The sequence below is a fragment of the Acartia tonsa genome, chromosome 5 (genome assembly GCF_053477335.1).
Source record: "Acartia tonsa isolate MP-2025a chromosome 5, ASM5347733v1, whole genome shotgun sequence".
In the NCBI taxonomy this organism is placed as follows: domain Eukaryota; kingdom Metazoa; phylum Arthropoda; class Copepoda; order Calanoida; family Acartiidae; genus Acartia; species Acartia tonsa.
The window spans coordinates 23,172,996-23,190,314 of record NC_137264.1 but is presented as its reverse complement, the minus strand read 5'-3'; the positions used below and the strand labels follow the sequence as shown (position 1 = coordinate 23,190,314).

General features: G+C 30.6%; 2 protein-coding genes and 1 long non-coding RNA gene across 3 annotated transcripts in view; all 3 read right to left on the bottom strand.

Moving 5' to 3' along the window:
* The window catches only part of LOC145318452 (uncharacterized), a 28,515-nt gene extending 11,196 nt beyond the window's left edge, over positions 1–17,319 (bottom strand). The window contains exon 1 of the long non-coding RNA XR_013879338.1: positions 17,234–17,319. This is a non-coding gene — a long non-coding RNA (uncharacterized LOC145318452). The remainder of the gene's footprint in view (positions 1–17,233) is intronic.
* Positions 838–3,867, bottom strand: LOC145319046 (uncharacterized). Its single transcript, XM_080160870.1, has 4 exons — positions 3,282–3,867; positions 2,437–2,530; positions 2,106–2,195; positions 838–1,582 (listed from the first exon to the last, which is right to left on the bottom strand). Exons 1-4 carry the CDS (start codon positions 3,413–3,415, stop codon positions 1,163–1,165), a joined length of 738 nt encoding a protein of 245 aa, XP_080016996.1. The 5' UTR covers positions 3,416–3,867; the 3' UTR covers positions 838–1,162.
* LOC145319049 (uncharacterized) lies at positions 3,464–8,252 on the bottom strand. The gene is made up of 3 exons (XM_080160871.1): positions 8,060–8,252; positions 7,663–7,825; positions 3,464–3,723 (listed from the first exon to the last, which is right to left on the bottom strand). Exons 1-3 carry the CDS (start codon positions 8,180–8,182, stop codon positions 3,575–3,577), a joined length of 435 nt encoding a protein of 144 aa, XP_080016997.1. The 5' UTR covers positions 8,183–8,252; the 3' UTR covers positions 3,464–3,574.

Here is a 17,319-nt window from a genome sequence, read left to right as displayed (position 1 = left end):
AGACGGAAGGATAACGCATTCATCGAGTTATATCATCAAAATAACACACATCCTATACTATTAAAAGACTTAAAGGTAAATATTTAACGGAAATTATTTTCGCTCAATTTTTATATTGTTATATTTTAAAAGACAACCATCTTCATGTCTGATATAAAATCTTTTCTCCATGTTGAAAAATGTCTCTTTAAAAAATGAACAATTAAATCTTTAATGTTAATCTTTTAATATTATAGGAACCTTGAATACCCCCGTGTCCTACCCTATCTTGTATAAAGGCAAAAAACTACAAAAACATAAAAAGGTAATTATTAAAATATATTTAAAATACGCTAAAACGATATTTATCAAACATAATGTGTAAAAGTAAAAATTTGTAGTACATCCATAGCTAGCCTAATGGTTTAGTGGTAAACCTATCCGGTACGGTACGCACTTTCTAAAAAGGCGTTTCTGTACCAGGGCAAGCTATGCAGAACCGCGGTATATTATTTTTTGCAAATGTTTTGCAAAACTGGCTAAAAAGACTTATATACCAAATATTAGTATTACATCATTATACTAGTGTTTTTGTATTTTAAATCGTTATACAAGTATATTTGTTCTAAAGCCAATGCAAATTCTTTTACCAATTATTTTACACATAATTCCATCCTTTATATTGTAAATTAAACAATTTGCGGAAAAAATAAGAACACCTTCTTGTGCAAAACAAGATATTCTACCTAGCACGAAATAGCATGACAAAGCAACATAAAAACTAGCTTTACTAGGCTTGGCATCCGGGTTAAACTAAGCCCTACTAACGTTTTACAATTTCCGCAAGTTAAAAACAAATTTGCAATATTATTTTATTTTTAAATTTTATTACGTGTAATGAATTTTAATAACATATCAATAGGTTGTACATTTTTATAATAGATAACAATTAATGATTGACATACAAGAAAAACGTCAATTACAAAACAGTTATTTTATTATTATTACCTTTACATCAAATTAACATTTAATAGTTATTTTTTCCTACAAACAATAAGGATTTGTTAAGCAATGAAAGAATCTAAGCAAAAACGGAAATGATAACTAACCACTACATATAAAAGTCCTACCAACTTGCGCTATTGAGTAAAATACTAACAGGTTACTAATTTCAAACATTAAGTTAATTGTCATTTACACTGTCCTTAACATTGTCCTTACTTACAGGATTTACTGGGTCATCGCACATAGTAGATACAAAATTATAATCAAGACCTTCATTAGCCTTTTTCTGTTCATAACAATGCGCCCTAATTTTATTTAGTCTCCATTGGTGGTCAAACTCCACCAATTCCTTAGATTCAGAATCGGTGTCTAACAAATGTTCCGGCTTAACCGACTCAGCCTTGTAACTTCTGTTTAAAGTGGACGCGGCCCTATGGTTTTCGATTTTCGCATCTATATGCTCGAGTTTTTGTAACAATGTTTTCCCCTGCTCCATATGTTCCAATTTCTTCTTGCGTCTCTCGTTAGCCCGTCCTTGATAGTACTCCTTACATCTCTTCAGGCTGAAAACTACAGCTGCTAAAACAACTGCAGAAACCTAAATAAAAATTAAAATAAAAATAGAATTATTTAGACCCTATTTTTCTAACTTGTTAGTATATTATCTTTTGTTGTTAAACAACTAGTTCCCAAACTTCTTTGTGTGTGTAAGAAAATAAAGGCTTGAAAAATATTCTTTGTTATGTAACATAAATAATATATAAAACTTAGTTAGGAAATTATGTTACCAACATTATAAAAAAGGGGGGTAACTAATCACGTCCGCGATTGCGGCAAGATAATTGAGTCTTATAGTTTCGCCTAGCCGTTGAATGAAAAATTTTTCTCCCCTTTCGTTCACAAGGTTCTTTTTTTGCTTGCGGAATTGATTCTTATCTACGCAATTAAACTAAATCAAATTTCTATTCTTTGTGATACATAAATAAACGTTTTTATTTGCTTATACCGCATCTTTAATATTTACACAACAAAATGCTTATTAATTATTTATTATGAAGTAAAATAATAATTATAAGTATTTGCTTTTGAAGCCAGTAAAAGTGTTTTGTAAATTATCTTACCAAGAAACATGAAAGTACAAAAACAATCAGAAGTAACCATCCGTTAGCTTCATTCTTGCAAGCATGACGTCCATCGAGTCCATAGGTTTCCTAAAAATTAACTATTAAAAACTTTTTCATAACAAGTTGTATATTGGATATAAAAATCTCTTGCAAGTCCATCGAGTCCATAAGTTTCCTAAAAAATTAACTATTAAAAACTTTTTCATAACGAGTTATATATTGGATATAAAAATCCCTAAAAATATTCTTATTTTTCAGGATCGACCATCCTCCATAAAACATCGCAGTTTGTACCTAATATTGAAGAATTATATAAGGTAAAACTCACCTTGAATCCCAATAAAGCATTGAAGACCGCTTGTCTAGTATCCGAGGTCAGATTCATCTTGTTGTACTTGATCTCATCACCGGTTTCTTTTTCCCTTAAAAAATACGTAAATTTATAATATGTATCTAAAAAATATATCTATATAAAGACGGATGTAAATATATATATTACATAACCAATCTGCATTAAGATATATTATTTTATATTTTTATGTCTGCACAATACGCAGATATGGAATAAATATTTCAGAAAAGTATTTGTCTACACATTACCATAACGATCGATATGGTCTTATATTTGTATACAATTTGTAACGGTTTTTAGTTGGGTTTCGTGAATATCGGAAAATTCAAATCTCAAAAGTGGTCAATGTTTTTACACTACTCACGCAAACAATAAAGTGTGCGCTCATAAAATACTATCTTCCTGATTTTTCAAGTAAATAGTGTTTTTATGCTCAAAAACATACCAAAAAATCGCGAAAAAGTAATAGAAATTGCACATTAATGTACACAAATTATATTTTTGAAATAAAAACCCCAAAAAGTTCCAGCCCTTTAGGTATAAAATTACCGGTTTTTCGAGTGCGCACTACGTTTATTGGAGCGCCAATGTCAAGGTACATTATGAAATACAACAACCCCTTTTTGTGACGCAAAATTACATACATATATATACATACATACATATATATATATACATGTACATAAACAATTTAAATATATTTTTCTTCTCATTTCATATTATTAAACAAAATTCAGCGCCTTATTTAAGCATTTCAATTCAAACTTTAATAAGTAATATTTGTACTGAAGTGGTTTAAATTTTAAATACTATAAATTTACCTTAATAAGTCAATAATGGAGGCTAAAGAACTTTCAGACTTAACAAAATATTCGGCTGTCCTTTTGGCCAGAACATCCTGGCACTCGGTCACACACGACTCTTTGTCGCGGCAGGAAAAAGTCACATCCAACATTCTTGCTATATGGCTATTAAAGAACTAAAAGTTTTTTTCATATACTGCTCTGAAAATAATTAAAAAGCCTTACTCTTAATATTAAATTAAATTAGGACAAATCAAAAGAAAAAGAGGGGTGATACAAGTTATACAAATTAAATAAAATTAAAATTGTATTCAGGTACACTCTGATTTCACCTTCGCTCCCTCTTCCTTCACAGTAGGAACAGACAACTCGCTCATTTCAATACTGGTTTGCTTCGCAGGTAAATCATTCGCCTTATCAACTTTACCCTGCACCATCAATTTTCTCTTACTGTTTAAACCTGAAAAGACATTAAATAATTAACTTTACATAGCTAAATCCCTAGTTAAATCATTTTAGACCAATATTTCCATGTTGTTTTAATATTCCATAGCACAATCATTACTGTTTAAGCCTGAAATGACATTAAACAACTTTACATAGCTAAATCCCTAGTTAAATCATTTTAGACCAATATTTCCATGTTGTTTTAATATTCCATAGCACAATCATTACTGTTTAAGCCTGAAATGACATTAAACAACTTTACATAGCTAAATCCCTAGTTATATCATTTTAGACCAATATTTCCATGTTGTTTTAATATTACATAGCACAATCCTTAGTTAAAATCATATTTTCATATTTAAACCTGAAAAGACCAATATTTTTAGACCAATATTTCCATGTTGTTTTAATATTACATAGCACAATCCTTATTAAAACAATATTTTTCATGTTAAGGAATTAAAAATGAATCAACCGCCAACAAACATCGGAATCCCCATGGACAGCCCAAAAGTTCATCAAGATTTCTACCGAGAAGAAAAAAAGGATTCCCCGGTTGACCCTTATATAGCTACTAACCCAAACCGAAATAAAATATTTTTGTCCCTTCCTGCAGCCGAGCCTGATCTGTGCTCGGCTAACACGCTTCACGTCATATCAAAAACTGGCGGTATGTTTGTATCTAGCCAGCACAATGCTAAACTTCCCAATTCCTTAAGCAACAATTTTTTCATAGTCAAAAAAAAGTATAACCTTGCTCCTAATGATCTAACAGCTCTCACCCAACAAATTGTAGCCCATGTAAAAAATGCTGGAAAAAATCAAGTAGTATTTTCATCCCTCTTATTTGATATCAATGTATTTAATTTTAGAAGAAAGATTGTTGATAAAAAGGATGTTCTATCGAGATTTAATTTGCCCAGCAATACCCAATCGAACATAGTTGTTGACTATATAAAAACTGTGTATGAAAAAGTTTCCCCTTTTCTTTCGAATGAAAAACACCTCGAAGTGGTGTACCTTGAGTCCCTGGAAAGCAAATCTTATTACACAAAACCCCATACTACTCGTTCTGTACATCTGATTGAAAAATTAGTTTTTAAATGCGACGAAGTACTAAAATCTTGTTTTACCAAACTTAAACATGCCCTTTTTAATTGTACCTCATTTAATGTAACAACCAGTGACACAATTCTTGTAATGTTAGCACATTTAAGCCGCAACCTTTGCGATGAACTTGAAAACCTATATTCCGCCAGAACTGGTATCGTGTATTTGCACGGCTACTATGTTTATCAGGAATGGTTTAAATCCGAAATAGCAGCTCAGTCCCTTCTTATAACCTTTGCTTTGATTAATTGTTCGGCGATTGCATATTTTATGCACAATGTCTGTTCCATTGATTTAATGAATCTTGCTTTATTCAACAAATGTAAATCTCATTTAAAAATCAGTTATTTGCAAAGCCACCGCTATGTTGGCAAAGAGGGTTTCAGATTTGAAATCAATACAGACTGCGTTCATTGGCTGAGAAACAATAAGTTATACCCATTACCACCCCACTTAATTGATCAGTATGAAAAGCGATATAACATTCAAACCATCCCTTCCTTAATGGATCTTAGCCCTGTACCTACAGTGTGTACTAACACCACAGTACCTGTAACCATACCTGCGGCAAATGTTGCGGTCTCTGTAGCACCGCACAGTAGCTTTGCTGTCTCTCATGTGACGTCAGCACCTTATGTAGCTACCTCAAATTCAATTTCCCATTCTCAAATAAATGTCCCACCTCAACAAAATGTTCCACTTTATAACCAACAAATTTATCAGCCTCAACAAATGGTTATATCAGGCCCATATGTAACATCTACTGCAGAACAATCCCAAACATTGACTAGTCCATATCATTATATTCAGCCATTAGAACAAGTAGCAGGACTTTCATTTGTTAACCCGTCTGAAACAATAGCGGGACATTCTTATGTTAACCTTGAAGAAGACACAGAAATGGTTGAAAACAAAGTACTCTCGGTTAATACAGAACCAACCATTCAAGATTTTCTTGCTAATAAATTTGATGACCTGTCTAACCAATTAATGACAAAGGTATCAAATATTAGTTTTAGCTGTACACTCCCTGACAACAAAAAACAGCAACTTGAATGTGAAAAACAAACTCTTGAAAAAACCATACAATCATTAAAAGAAGAAATAGAAAATCTAAAAGTACAAAACCAAACTTTATCTGAATTGGAAAATGATTTGCATGTTGCTAGGCAAGAAATAAGCAAACAAAATGACCAAAACTCTACTTTAGAGCTTGTCCAAAAAGAATTAGATCAACTGAAATATGATAGAGATCAAGATGAAAAGTTTAAAACCAGAATTATGAGAAAACTCAATGTTAAAAGTTCAACAGATATATTACCTGAAATTACATCCTTACAGGAGAAATATGAAGAATCATTAACAAATTATACAATGAAGGACAATCAGTACACTCATTCGCTAGAAAGAATAAAAAACATTGCAGATGATAATAAGAACTTAGAAATTAAAGTTGAAACAATTCAAAATACTCTTAATGACAAAGAACAAACTTTAAATGCTACAACTAGGCTACTAAATATGTGTAAAAAATACATGCCAGCCAATTACAGCATTATGTTCCATGCCTTTGACATTGAAAATCCTGAAAACGAAATTTTTCGGGAATGTGAAGACACTGGATTTCAATCCTGCAAAGAAAACGCTGATGCCGCACTTTCTGTGGTTAAAGACATCACGATAACATTGAATAATACCCTCAATGACCCAGAATTTGGAAAGAAAACCGATTCTGAGCAAGCCGCGGATTTCGTTAATTTAATGACAAATATTTTAAACAACCAAGTCATAACGAAAGAAATATCAGATGAAAAAGGGTTTATTCAAGCTATACAACATTTTCTATCCATAACTGCAGCCGGTCCTACACCAGCGGGAGCAGCCATGACCAATAAAAAAAGAAAAGCCCATAATTAAATATTCATATATGTCATATTTACTTATCTGTACTTGTAAAAATTTTGTAAAATATTATATGCATATTATATGATAATAAATCTATTTAAAAGATGGATCATTTGCAATAAATGATTATGAAAAGTTTTTGTAAAATGAGCTGTTGTTATTGCAATCAACATTTTAAATAGTTAATAATAAAATAACCTTAATTACGCCCACGGATTAATATGGATATTATAAAAACTTTTGGTCGCCTAGAAATATAAAATCTCTATAAACCTTTAGTCGTCATACAGACTAAAAATATAAAAAACCCTATAAACCTTTAGTTGTCATACTGACTAAAATTCAAAAATACACATAAAAATGTGAAAACTCTATAAACTTTTAGTCCTCATACAGACTAAAAATATAAATTTTCTATAAACTTTTAGTCGTCATACAGACTAAAAATATAGAATCCCTATCAAACTTTTTAGTTGTCATACTGACTAAAATTACACATTAAACAATTGATATAAAAAGTTTTGCTAAATGTAGCACTAATTATAGATCAAATAAAACTTTTTGCTTGCATTAGAGTATAACCTATTTTATCATTATTTCAAGAATCAAATTGCGCTTATTAATTAAATAAGTAGAATATGACACTTATGCACAAAAAGATTTTTAAGGATCTATTTCCCTACGTACTTATTTTGATACCATATAAACCTATAATGTATTATGCAACCATACTTGCAAAAACGTTATTGTAAACGTATAATATGTCATGCAATCATACTTGCTAAACCTTATGTATTATGCATCCACGATTGTAAAAATTATTGTCGCATAATTATAATGTATAAATGTAATAAAAAATGCAGCCAAACATGCTAATAAAAAAAATAAAATAAAAATTTGTTGTTTTATTTCTACAATATGTAATATTAAAAAATACCTTTGTATAACAAATAAAAAGTGATGATGCAGGAATACGTAGCGAAGAAAGTCAAGGCTATCAATAAAGGATAAGACCTATCTTCATCTCCTAGATCAAGCTGCTTCACAACGGCGTTGTTAAACCCCACTCCACATACATCGTTTAATTTCGGCTCGAAATCCTACGAATTTTTAATATTAAAATATCTGTTTGTCAACACACAACAATTAATGGTTCCTTGAACGCCCTAATTTAGTATTATTATTTAATAAAGTAAATTTTTGCTTTTAATTTCTCATCAGAAATCGAAAAGAAAGTTAAATTAATATTGTTCTTAATACCTTAATATTTAACCAACTTTAATTGTTACTTACTACGTCATATAATAGCCTATAAATAAAAATTTCAAAAATACCTCTGGTTTTAAAACATAATGCAAAAATAGGAAAGGGTTACCATCTAGACACTTATCTGGGTCTAGACCTAACACTATCAAATTTTGCATATTTTGCAACAATTGGTACGCATTTATTTCCATTGTTATCTATAAATATTAACGCTTTAGTAGTAAAATTAATGATCGGTTAACCCCCTTCCCTTATTTTTAATATCACATAAAACATATTAATATTATTTCTTATCACTTATTCTCTATTATAACTTATTAATTATTTTTCTATAGAAATATTAATTATTCAAGATCTGTAAAATAACTATTAAATAAATTGGTTTATATAACAAAGTTACCTTACAACTTACCGCCTTTTTCCAATAGTAATACCAGTTTTTGTAAAAAGGGGGGTGTTATTATGGTTATAATACCAATAGCGCCGTATTATACCTATTTCTGATTTAATTATAATTTTTAATTTTAAAAAATTATTCCTTTTACTTACGATTTTGTTGAGTCGTATAATATTTACATTACATGTGTAATGTTTTGTACAAAAATTATATTAATTTTTGTGGTCTCCTTGATACTGTTTACCAAAGCCGTATTATATAAACAATAACAATTATTTTAATTTTATTTAAATCATATTTTTATTTCTTTCAGACAATATGAAAATAAAATGGCTGAATATCCTTTTGCTGTTTCTTCTCCTACACCTAGATAAAGCAGACATAGAAGGTGACATAAAATTGAAACTTGGAAAATCCCACTTTTCACCCTTAGTAGTAGTAGACGAAATATTCACTGAGAGAAAAGGATTTTCATTACAAGTCCTCGCCATAAGTGATTTGATTAAAGTAAAAACTCCTAGTAAATCATTTTTTACTTCATTATTACCTAGCTCTTCTACTCCAAAATCACTTGATTTATGGAATGAGATTATCGCCGAGGCTAAAAGGGTTAAACAATCCTATAGCCCCTTTTTTGATTCCAGTCTAACTACTTGCTATATAACTAACATTCAATCAGCCCTTAAACACGCTCTAGATGAAATATCTGATGGCAGAGTTAAACGTAATTCTGATTCAGATAGTTCTAATCAAGATACCACTTCCACTACCACTACTAGTACAACAGAAACTAGTACCCCAGACCCTTACACAGAGGCTAAAATTAATGAACAGGTTAAGCGTGTAATTGATCTTGTAAGAAAATTAGATACACACTATAGTAAGCCGAAAAAATCTTCAATGCAGATTAAAGCTTCAACGTACCACGCTATTAAGATTATACTAGCTTGTTGGGTAAATAATAGGCATAGAACATATCTTGTGCACACTTATGAACAGGTATTAAAACACACTGGAGTAGCCTATTCAGAAACAACTAAATCAGAACAAGAATTTATGCCCTTAAATGAATTGAGGAGACAGCTCCTTGAACTTATAGTCATGTCTGTATCAGGTACACTCAGATTAGACTTTACAAACATTCCCCTAAGTGAACCTGAAAAAGCGTGTACTTTTGATCTTGAAAACCTTACCTATGAAGAGTTAAGATCAGTACAGGATGAACAAGACATAGCTTCTTTTTGTACTTCTACACCCCAAGTTTGCATAGAAAAGGAACCTAAAATGAACGTTAGGAAAAAACTCCTGGATTTTGGCTTAGGGGAGGCTGATGCTACCAAGCTAATTTCGGAATCCCAAACTTTGGCTGACGTATATAGTAAAGCTATGGACATTAAAGCCACTCAAAACACTTATACCTTAACTAAAACCGTAAATTACGGAGAAATGGTTAATATTGACACCACTAAATTAAGTAATAAATTTAAGGAAGGCTATAAATCTGAAGACGCTATGTTCAATATATTATCACCCATATTAAATGAATTAAAATTTCTAAATATTGTTTACGCTACCGAGCTAAAATATCAAGATAAACCTTTGTCAGCAAAATTTTTCAAGTGTGCAGCCCTACAAGATAAAACACATTTTTCTCGTCAAGGAAATAAGCTTTATTATTACCTTAATAAATTCGAAAATAAAAATGTTTTTTACCCCTTGCCTTTTTGTGCTGAAACCTGTAAAATTTTAGTCGCTGATCCTTATGTAGAATTAGATGATAATAAATTTGGAGTTATATCCACCTCCTCTGATGCTAAATATGGTTATGTAAGCAAAATAACTCAAAACAAACCTACATGTTCTATGATAAAAAAACCTAGTGATATATGTATCTTTAAAGATATATCTTATGCCAAACAAATCTCTATACTCGACCTATTTGTATACCACTGTACAAAATCGGAAGGTTGTAATTATTTCAATGAAGGCATAATAGTGTCAAAAGGTTTTATCACTATATCCGAGTTTAATCTAAACTTTATTGACACAGAAAACGATTCTAATATATCCTTTTTCCCAGAGGAAAATGAAATATTACTCAAAGGCTTAATATATTCAGCTATATCTGGCGTAGTTCTTGTTTTATTCGCTGCCGCTAAAAAATTTGTTATATTTTGTTATAACAACGCCCGCTCTATGGCTACTTGTTCTTGTTGTAAAACTAAAACTGAAAATACAAGAAGAAGTACAAGGTATACGCCAGCTAATACACAAGAACCTGTGTTTATATCTCCCCAAGTCAATCCTAATCAAGAATAATGATTAAAGCTGGCACATTATTTACCTGTCCCTAAATTAGGCATTTTATAATTCACTCTTTATAAAATTGCGTCAACATTTTATAATTCACTCTTTATAAAATGATTAAAGCTGGTATATTATTTACCCGTCCATAAATTAGGCATTTTATAATTCACTCTTTATAAAATTGCGTCAACATTTTATAATTCACTCTTTATAAAATCGCGTAAAATATATCAGCCGTTAATTCAGTCTTTAATTGGCTAATAATCAGTAATAAATCAATCAATAATCCCTTCTTTATTCGATTGAAGAAATTATTATAAACCATTCTTTATAATTAAATACTTGTTCGAATCAATATAATAACCAAGTTGTCATACTTTATTTGGTTATAATATAAAGAAAATCAACAAAACAAAAAAAAACAATAATTATGATATTCAATTCTTATTATAATTATAATCAACAATTTGTATATACTATAATTTTGGCGACATTCATTTATCTTTGTTCTTAATTTTTTATTGTGTTACATAGTACTGCAAAAATAATAAATTTTCTTTAACAATTCGAACTTTTTCGCCAGTAATCATGATACAAAGTTAATATAATTCACTGATAATTGTAATACAAAATTTATGTAATTTAAAACATTTGTTAATATGTGATCTATGTATTTTAATATGTTAAAAAACTCAAAAAGAAAAATTGAATCAACTTTTTGCTACAAAATCATTTACTTTTGATATTTTTATGCTTAATGACAATTACCAATTAAATACAAATAGTAAATATTTCCCTTTGATTAAGAAAATGATATTGATTAACATTTTTTAATATTTTGTAATATGTAATATGTAATTGCTTACTATGTAATAAACTAATCATAATGATACGAAGCAGCGCCACTTCTTCACAATTGTTCGTTGTAGTTCTCCTTCAAATTATTCATATCTTCCGCGAGCTTCTACCTTGCAATTTTGGTTGAATCATCATATTGTCACCTGAAAACAAAAACATTTACTATGTTGAAGACGACTTTTGAAAATAACTTCTAAATCTGCAAAAGATAATCCAGGTTACTGAATGATTGTAAGTTCCTGCCTCGTTGGCCTCATAAAGAGGGGGGAGCATGTTACAACTTTTGTAACACCTCCGAAAAATATAAACCACAACCATGCATACTGCGCGTGCGGACAACCAGACAAGAAGGAAGCACAAACTACCTGTAGAAGAAGCCAGTCTTTTTAACACACTCAAAGTTTAACCATATATATATTCTAGTTGAAATGTCAAATTAGTGAAATATACCTTGTTGATAAAATATCTTAGTTATTTAAGCACGTAAAAGTGTAAAATAAGGGAGTAGCACTCAAAATATAATTGCTATGATAGTAGGTGCGATCTGATAAAAGTTGACACTGACAATGAGCAAAAAAACCAATTAATATAAATTAATCTGTCACAGTTATATTAACCTTGAAGCAAAGTTACTTCGTGGTTAATTTACTTTATCAAATGTATATTAGATAGAGAAAAGGGACCTTGGACTGTAAATAAGAATGCAAATAAAGCCGATTTAGCATTCGTTAGTTTAAAACAAGGGCTCGGAAGCCGCGCATTAGCCGCGACTCAAATTTATACCTGCTTGAATGCAATGGTAATTTTTCTTCAGAAGAGGGAATACCATCTTTGGGTCAGGTTTGGACTTCCAGCTGATTTTTAAAATTGTAAAAGGTTTATTTCTCTCATGCTTACAGGCGGCTAATGCACACCTGCCGAGCCCTGCTTAAAACATTTTAGGGTAACGTTGATGACAATTTATTGTAATATATGTCCAAACTTTTCGACAAATAATGATTAAGGATGTAATGTATGTAAATTTATTGTCCATTGTCCTTTCGTTTCAATTATATCCTATTTTGTAAGTTGATAGGCGTAACAGGACTGCTTCTGTAAATAATACTGGTTCCCAAAGTTTTGTAAACACGTTCCACCATTCGTTGGCTTGATACTCCATGTATTTTCATTAAATATTGTCACAAACTAGTGAACATTTCATCAATAATTTAATCTGCGTAGATGGTAATTAAGTTTATCACGTTTGAATATGTACTTATCGTCCATTGTGTTATCCCTCAAAAAAAGTACACTCTGAAATTTTAGTGTACTTTTGAAAAAAAATCTATACAAATATTGGATCTACTGCAGTTCACGGTAAAATATTGCTGGTAACGAATATTGCTAAAAATCTATGAATTTTAAAGGCTGCTAGCTGCCAAACGGCAGTACGTACAGATCATGCCCGCACACTGTTTTAAGCGGCATAAGAAGGCCTACAAATAATCTGGAATAGCCATAAATCAATAATGCATAATTATCTCGCAGTGCAGATAAATGCGCAAAAAAGGCCTATTTTACTCGTTTTTTCTTCAGTGAAGCTTTCCCTGTGCATCATTGGATCTTGGCTATTTCAGATTGTTTGTAGGCCTTCTTATACCGCTTAAAATGGTGTGCGGGTATGATCTGTACGTTCAGCCGTTTGGCAGCTAGCAGCCTTTAAAATTCAAAGATTTTTGGCAATATTCGTTACAAGCAATATTTTACCGTGAACTGCAGTAGATCCCAAATATTTAATACTACAGATTAAATTCACAAAAAGCCTTTTGAAAATAGGAAAATATATTTTTGTATGAATATAATATGTTTTATTCAAAATATCTAACAAGTGCAATTATGCGCATAAGTAGCGCAACATCATTTAGAAACAATTTAAGAAAAAAAATAAAAAACAGAAATAGTAAATGGTAATAGTAGGTAATAGAATACATTCTTTAGAAAGTATTTAGCAGCTCTAAAGTCTTTTTCAGTTTGGCTTCGAAACCTGTTAATATCAGCTGGATTAGAACCGGTTCTGAGCCAAAATAAGTATCTGGTCGTATTTAAGCCAATTTTTCACGAATAGTAACATCATGATATCAATTCCAGTTTTGTTGACTGGGGCCTTCAGCCACTCGGGGTCAATTAAACTGGAATTAATCTTTCATTTTACTATCCGAGGAGAGTTGCCTTTGATACGATGCGTTAAATAAGTTCAGGTGATCGTACAAATTTTGAGACTTACCCAATTATGATGAACAAATTACCAATTCTGTAAATTAAATCTATTTGGTGAAGTCAAGACACTGTAAATTTGAACCAACAAATCAAGTTTTAGAAAAAGTTCCAAAAGTTTTAAGCTATTGCATGAGAGCGTAATAACAAAACTATGGGTTCCATAATAATTTGAATTCAAAAGTCTCCCCCTACCTGGGTACAACATAGTTATTTAGTTGATTTACTTATAAGAATATTTTATAACATAAAGATTTTTACAATTTCTAAAGAGCAAAGAATTAATTTTATAACACAATATTGGGTTACAACCAAATATATATTTTAAATAAAATTCAATTCAAATCAAAGCAAATTTTTGGTACAGTCACCAATTTATATAAACAAGGATAATTATGTCCATAAGCAGAGCTGCTGTAAATAAACAATGCTGAAAATATTCATAGGTTGCAAAGCGTACATTGAAAAAAATGGAGAGATAGACAAAAAGTTAGTTACAGAGCAGATGGCCTTGGTAATAATATTATTCGGTATTATCCTCTTAGGATTTTTTTTCAATTTTGAAAATTTGAGTACCCATCCCCTCCCCTTGACAAAACCATATCTCTGGCCGCGGCGCTCGGCCCCCTATCCTAACTATCCGCAGTGCTCGGCCCCCTAGCCTTCCTAGCCGCGGGCGCTCGACCCTCTAGCCTATAACCTAACCTTACATAATTATCATTCTTTGCCAGATTCATAGTTTTGTCGGGTGGGTATATGGTATATTGCATCCTTTTTTATAAGTTTTTGTTCATATTCATTTAATATTTTTAAAACTACAGGGTAAAAATTGTTTTTTTTTCAATAATTACTAAAAATTTTACTAGCAAATATAAACTTTCGTAACCTAAATATTGTTTAATTCTGTAAATTGAAACCAGAAGCCTATTATATGTATATGAAACAAATTTAATTAAGTTTCATTACAATCAACAAAATGAAACAGTGATCTGTGTTAGGATTTAACCAATTCATTGACTGACTATTTCATTAAATAACCAGCATATTTTAGTTGTCCACGGATAGAAAAATGGAAAAAGAAATAGGACTAGTTGTTCATACGTCCTTAATAGATAGCTCTGATCGTCAATGTAGGCATGTTAGAATTGTTCTATTGTTTTAAACTATTACCAGAAAGTCCATATATTCATTTTACCTTTTTACAACAATATTTTGAAATGATTTAATGGATATTTTTTTGATTTTTTAACGATTTTTTGACAATAAGTTATGATCTTATTACAAAATATTCTTTATCTAAAGATGTAAACAAAATTTTGTTTAGACTTTGAAATTATGCTCCGTTTGTATGCTTTGTTCAGCATCGCTTTAAGGATGTTGTCATCCTTATTCTACTGGATCAATAACTGACGATACCTTTTTAAGATCTTAAGGGATAAGACAATAAACGAATAAATAATTATATATTCCCAATGAGGATTGACAAAATTATCCCCTGTGCAGATTATTTTGACACTACTAGTTGGTAGCAAACCAATCAAAATGCAATAAAAGTGCCCAAAGTTTTTAAAATAGTATAACAATGACGTGGATATTAGGACAGGTCTAAAATGGTCGTCAATCTAGAATGCTAACATAGAACTCATTTATGATTCATCCAATAGGAGGAGACGGGATGAGGTAAAGGGGGTGTTTGGGGGGTATCGATATTTTAGCCCGTTGCGAGTTTAACTTTTTTAGCGAACATCAAAATCTAGTGTAACATTCAAGTAATAATATATCCATTAATATATGGTTATAAAACTTTGGGTACCGCTGTAATTTACAATTTCCCTCTCTCCCTTTTACTACTTTTTGTATGCTTTATTTCCTGAATATAACCTTTATGAAAAGGTTAATCTACCTGTATTGTAAAACCGCACGTGTAAAATGTATTTGATCACATTTTTAGATAAATTTGTTATACCTTAAAAATATACAAGGATGACAATATCTATAAGGGCCAAACAAACAATACTAAATTATTAAGAAAGATAATCAGAACGACGGCAAAATATTGGCAAATGTATCTTTAAAAAAAAGGCAGTTAATTACATTTTTTCAATTCTCAATACATTGCATTGCTTAAATCCATTTTTAACTTGAAATATTTTTTTGGTTAAGTTTATAATCGGTGTATGAAAAAATATCTGAAAAAATCTAAATACTATTCTAAAATATATTTAAATTTTAAGATAGCATCCACTTTTTTGTTGTAAATTTATGTCTTTTTTTTGATTTTGTACTATGATCATATTATGATTTTAAGTATTTAAATTTTCATTTATATCGACCTAATGATTAATTCAAAGATGTTTTAAGAACAATTATACAAATCTATTTTATATATAACTAGCGGCTTCGCCCCTAGCCTCTAGGGGCTTTGCCCCAAGAGGTTTGATCAAACCAATTTTCCGTATTTTAGATTTAATTTTTAATTTTAGTTTTAAAAAGAAAAAGGAAAATTTTTATTTTGGAGGGGGAGGGGGATTTTTCATTTTTTTTTGGGGGGGGGGGGTTGGGGGTGTCCCACCCCCCAAGAAAATAGTTATAAACCTTCCCGGGACTTATGAGAAGCTACCCTGTAAAGGAGAACCCGATCGGTCGCTACAAACAGACAGACAGACAGACAGACATCGTTCTACTTTGTATTATAGATGTGAACGTCGAGAAACTTTGGGAAATCTTGAACTCGCTAAATCTCCAACAAATAATTTTAATCTACATACATAATGGATAACTTTGTTTATCACCATTGGGTATTTACGTCAATTTATCTTCAATTTCATATCCCTTAAGATTTTCTTTGGCTTTAAACCTAAATTTTATTGGACAGCTTTAAAGTTTTTTTTAAATAAAATGTGTCTCTTTCTCCAGTAAAATAAATGATGGTTGATAGAAAGTCTTTGGAACTCACAAAATGTCAAACAATGACATTTTGGTGTTTATATTTTGTTGTGTCTTTACAAAGATCTCTCAAACAGCAAAACCATAGATGTTACGTTATTTGTATAAACTCTTGTTTTATTCTACCTACACCCTCCCCAACCCAAAATAAGATAAAAAAATTGTAATAACTGATCTTAAGTAGCGAAGCTACTAGTAAGTGATTTTGTTCGAATGTCTTTCCGTTACTCGTTCAATCTAATCTAATATCGCATCGTATTAAAGAGTGATTTCCATAAGATTAAAACAAAACTGGTATTAATTTTACTTTAATATTCGCGGTAAATTATTTGTTATAGTTTGCTATACATGACTTTTTCAGTATGGCTGAGAACCAGTTCTTATCCTGCCGACTTTTTTCGAGAAAAAAAACTGGAAAACATATTTCTTCAGCCGTAATGAATAAACACATGACATTTGTAATGATATTGTTTCATCTTACCTCACTTATAAATTTATCATACAAACATTGATGTTTAAGCTAATAATTGATTCTAAATATAAACACATTTTTTTAACAAATTATCT

Bases quoted from the DNA above. Each gene is read 5' to 3' on its own strand.
- LOC145319049 (XM_080160871.1), bottom strand. From the start codon at position 8,182: ATGGAAATAAATGCGTACCAATTGTTGCAAAATATGCAAAATTTGATA. The intron at 7,826-8,059 runs GTATTTTTGAAA...AAAAATTCGTAG, and splicing joins ATTATGTTTTAAAACCAGAG to GATTTCGAGCCGAAATTAAA. The intron at 3,724-7,662 runs GTATTTTTTAAT...ATGTCTTTTCAG, and splicing joins TTTTTATTTGTTATACAAAG to GTTTAAACAGTAAGAGAAAA.
- LOC145319046 (XM_080160870.1), bottom strand. From the start codon at position 3,415: ATGTTGGATGTGACTTTTTCCTGCCGCGACAAAGAGTCGTGTGTGACC. The intron at 2,531-3,281 runs GTAAATTTATAG...GTATTTTTTAAG, and splicing joins TCCATTATTGACTTATTAAG to GGAAAAAGAAACCGGTGATG. The intron at 1,583-2,105 runs GTAAGATAATTT...ATTTTTATTTAG, and splicing joins TTGTACTTTCATGTTTCTTG to GTTTCTGCAGTTGTTTTAGC.